General features: G+C 40.3%; 1 protein-coding gene across 1 annotated transcript in view; it reads right to left on the bottom strand.

Annotated features, from left to right (window-relative positions):
* LOC102853467 (cystatin-8-like) overlaps positions 1–744 on the bottom strand; it is a 9,766-nt gene extending 9,022 nt beyond the window's left edge. Inside the window, exon 1 of the mRNA XM_006902904.1 lies at positions 514–744. Coding sequence (XP_006902966.1) covers positions 514–744 — 231 coding nt within the window. The remainder of the gene's footprint in view (positions 1–513) is intronic.
* Positions 745–4,468: the final 3,724 nt, after the last annotated feature.

Raw genomic sequence — 4,468 nt, 5'->3', positions numbered from 1 at the left:
ACAGTCCCTTCCCCTAAGTCCAATCCAATATGCAGCCTTCGATCTAGGCTCCCGTCATGACAATAATACCCAATCATATATCTCTTTTAAACAGTTTTCTCCCTCATTTGTTTCAATGCAGTATAAATTATTTATCCCATCTTTCTCATTCTCCACCCCCCCAACCTCAATGTCAGTCCCATTTTACAGCAGTGGCACTATGCAGTTTAAGTCCTTTTGTGACTGAGATATTTCGCTGAGCATAATGTCCTCCACACACCTATGTTTATCACGGCTTTGTTCACAATAGCAAAGAGTTTGGAAACAACCTAAGTGCCCATCAACAAACGAATGGGTAGAGAAACTATGGTATATTCACACAATGGAATACTATGCTGCAATGAAAAACAAGGAACTCATGCAATATTATTCAAAATGTATGTCAATTTTTTCTCTCACATTTCCATTATTTCCATCTGTCTTCACTGTGGCACTATGCTTCAATGTCTTTCTATTTGTAGAGAGCACCTTTACCTGCAGCTGGGCTTGCACTATCTTGATCACCTGGAAGATGTACTTGTTATCACTTGCTTTGTTGTATTCTTGCATGGCAAACCACAAACACTGTTTCACATTGGCATTTGAGGAATTGATTGGCATTAATTTCCTCAGCACCTTCACTTGATTCTTTGCTGGATCTGTGGCAGCCTCCAAGGCTACCAGAATAATCAGTAGGAGGAGGGAGGACCATCTAGGTCTGGTCATAATATCGTATGCAGTTGTGTCCTTTTCTTGTCTTTTCAAGGTGGCTGCTGCTGCCTCTCTTGGTTCAAAGATATCACCAAGAAGGAGCCTATCTCACTGTTAGGCAAGGTGGATTTAGGGCCGAGTCACCAGGATCAAACTTAGGGCTGCCCCTTCTCTAAAGGCCACCCACAAGAAGTCAGGTAAGGCGTCTTTGTTATGGTTCTTCTAAATCCAGATGTGATCTGAATTTCTATAAAAACTTCTCCACTGGACTCAGATGTCTAAATTGAATCCTGTGTGTGTCATTACCCACTCTTTTTTTGTCATAACCTCAGTCATAAAAGGAGTATGGAAATTGATGCTGTGGTAGTCTGACTCCAAAACCCTATACTCCCTCAGGCTTCCTGACTCTGAACCTTACATTCACTTCCCAGCCTGCTCTGCCACCTTGACACCCTTCTTCTTTACTGTGTACTGTGATCCAGTGATACAGTCCACTGCTTTTCCTATCTGATACTTTCAGTTCATGTCTGTGTCTTATTCACAGCCTTAACTCAGCCCCTTCTACTGTGTCTTTTGATTACACTTCCTGCTATAAAGTCACACAGTCTCTTTGTGATGTAATCCCCACACCTTTGACTCTCCTCCAGTGAGGGCACTACTCACGTGCAAATCTGGCCTTGGGGTCCAGATACCATACCTAATGCCTCCTGCTTCTTAAGTGTCTGCCTTAGGAGCTCTCAGCATTTGGACTCTTCACACAGTTCCACTAGACACAGGTCACCTGGTGACCTGGACTTGGCTTTTGAGGAAGAAAGAATATCCTCCGTGGTTTCAGAAATTCCTATTCTCTTAAAAAATCCAGACTTCTTGTGCAGCAAGTTCTGGGTGGGGCAGAGAAGGATCATTTCAAAGGTTTGATAGGCTCTTGAGCACAAGAAAAGTTATATGCAGGAAATAATATTAGGGCTTAAATCTATACCTCATGAACAATAGTTGCACATTTATTATTGATGTCAGGTACCATCAAGTTACTATAACACATAGAGACCATATGAACAACAGATTGAACCTTGCCATATCCTGTGTCATTTTCACAATCTCTGCTGATGCTCAAGCCCCTTATTAAAGTCATTGTGTCAATCTTATCTCCTGAAGATCTTCCTTTTGTTCATTGACCTTATTCTTTTCCCAGGATGACCTCTTTTCAAAGGACTGACCCCTCCTGCAGTATGTCCAAATAATGGTTTATAATCAGAAAAGGTATGCATCAGGGTTGTATCTCTTCTCCACACCAATTCAATATGCTAAGCAGATTATTCAAGAAACTGGACTATATGAAGAGTGACATCACACATAAGCAACCTACATTTAGCAGATAGCACAACAATTCTGAAGAAATTGAGGAAAATGTACGATATTTAGAGTGCAAATATACCATATTGTATTTAAACTAACTACCTGTTGATGGATATCTACCATATGACACATCTTATCGTCTGTGTTTTCTCATCATTTGCTTGGTGAGGGAAGGATGGCACTGTGAGGTACAGAAAGTAATTTACATTTTGATCTGAGTTTCTGAGAACCTGAAGGACAGAGGCTCAACTGGAGGCCCAATATTGACTAAGACTCAAGAGGCGTATTATGACCACATGATGAGACATCTGCTCAGGAGGGTAATTGATCCTCTTTGGAACATGGAAGCTCTACTGGAATCCCTCCCAAACTTCATCTTGGATGTCTTTTTACTTATTTTTGCAGGATTGAGGAATTGTTGGGGGTTTTGCATAGTAAAGCTGTTATTGCGTTATTGCAAGTATGATGTCTCTTGTGAGTGTTGTGAGCCATCTTGGAGAATTATCAAACCCAAAAGAGCAGAAAGAGCCAGTCAGTCTGAAGTGAAGAAGTCATATGTACTCTCATGCTGAAGCCAGTGCCTAGTAAGCCAGCCCTAAGAGGTAGGAGATGAAAGAGAGGAGTGTTCTATGGAAGAGTTGGGATCTGAACTGAACAGAGAAAGGAAGTTGAGAATGTTAAATGAAGCAGATGAATGGAACGAGATTTCTACTATATAATTTTGCATTAAGAATAGTTATTGTTATTGTTGAGTATCATCAAGTCAGAACTGATCCTTAGCTGACCCTTGTGTGGGTTTTCAGAGGCAATTAATCACCCAGGAGGAGATTGGTCATCCTTCTCCTGCGGAGAAGCTGGTGGATTCAAACCACTTGCATTTGAGATTGCAGTGCAGGTTCTTACCACTAGGGAACCATATGAAATTCACACCATGATCAGGGTTAGCTAGAAAGAATCCTAATTGTGCACCCATATTAAGGATATTCGTGTTAGATGTGCCATCAAGTCAACTAATTGCAAATCATAGCAACTCTATGAACAACAGATCTTGTCCCTATCCTGCACCATCCTCATGATTTCCTCCATGCTCAAGATCTTTATGGTAGTCACTGTTTCAATTTATCTTGTTGAAAACCTTCTTTCATTCACTGAAGCCTTAACTTCATCAACATGTGTCACTATCCTTGTCTCTAAGGAGCACACTGTTTGTACTTCCTTCAAAACAGATTTGTTTGTTTTTTGACAGTCCATGGGATATTCAATACTCATCACCAACACTACATTTCAAAGGCATAAATTCTTCTTCAATGAAATAGGTGATCCAAAATCAATATAAGAATGGGGGAGGGGGAACCAGCCAAAACTAGACATGTGTGACCAAAAGTAGTTTATTAGTCACATCTACTTATAGTCCAAGGAGTCACTTCATGCAAGAACACATAGGGTTTGAACTTGGGAACAAAGTAAATAATCAGAGACTATGGGATCAGCTTTGTAGAGACAAGAAGATAAACTTTTTCCTGGTTCCCATGGATGTTTGTGACTAACTTGTTTAATAGGTCTACAGGCTGGAAGAGATCTGACATTTGTTATTTAGGGATAAGCAGGCATTCTTCCTTGTTCTCATGACAAGGAGGATTTTTTTGGTTAGGAGGTTTTATCTGCAAGAGCAGAGGAGGAGGGAAACTTGAAGCTCCCCTGATTTACCAGATGTCACAGTAGCATTTACTATTGAATCAGCTGCTCCATATGGAATTGTAATCTGGATTAAAGCTCCACTCTAGGTGAGTTCAAGAAAGGAGGGAGTGATGAATACTAGAGTATAAAGCTTCAGGCACTCTCGAATTCTTAGTATTCACTTATTTTGCTACCAGTGTACCAAGCTGTACCAAGCAATGTTTATGAAGAAAGATTCACCTTTAAACCTTAATGAATTAAACTTGGATGACCTAAATTTTAATACAGCTATATTAGTTTTGTAATAGGGACTTCAGGCAGACTAGTGCCTGACCACAAGCATGCAACTCAATTCCACCAGGAATTCTGCAGGTAAAAAAATGGCCAATCTCATCCCTTGAAATGTACAGCCTCTAAAAACTTGCAGGAGGTTTAGCTATAAGTCAGTTCAGACTCAATGGTAATGAGCGAATGAGTGAGGGAGGGAGGGAATGAGTAGTAATTTTCTATATTATTGTTGTGACATACTACCACACACTTAATGATTCAACAAAAGACAAATTTGTTAACTTGTTGTATTTTTAGGTGTCACCAAATGCACAGTGATTCTGCTGGGAATATACCCTAAAGAGACCATAACTGACATCCAAGCAGATATATGCACACCCATGTTTATTGCGACTTTGTTCACAATAGCAAGGAGTTG

Source organism: Elephantulus edwardii, unplaced genomic scaffold (genome assembly GCF_000299155.1).
Source record: "Elephantulus edwardii isolate Elephantulus edwardi_28Jun2011 unplaced genomic scaffold, EleEdw1.0 scaffold00467, whole genome shotgun sequence".
Lineage (NCBI taxonomy): Eukaryota > Metazoa > Chordata > Mammalia > Macroscelidea > Macroscelididae > Elephantulus > Elephantulus edwardii.
Note: the sequence above shows the minus strand (reverse complement) of the source record. Positions and strands in the feature narration are given on the sequence as shown.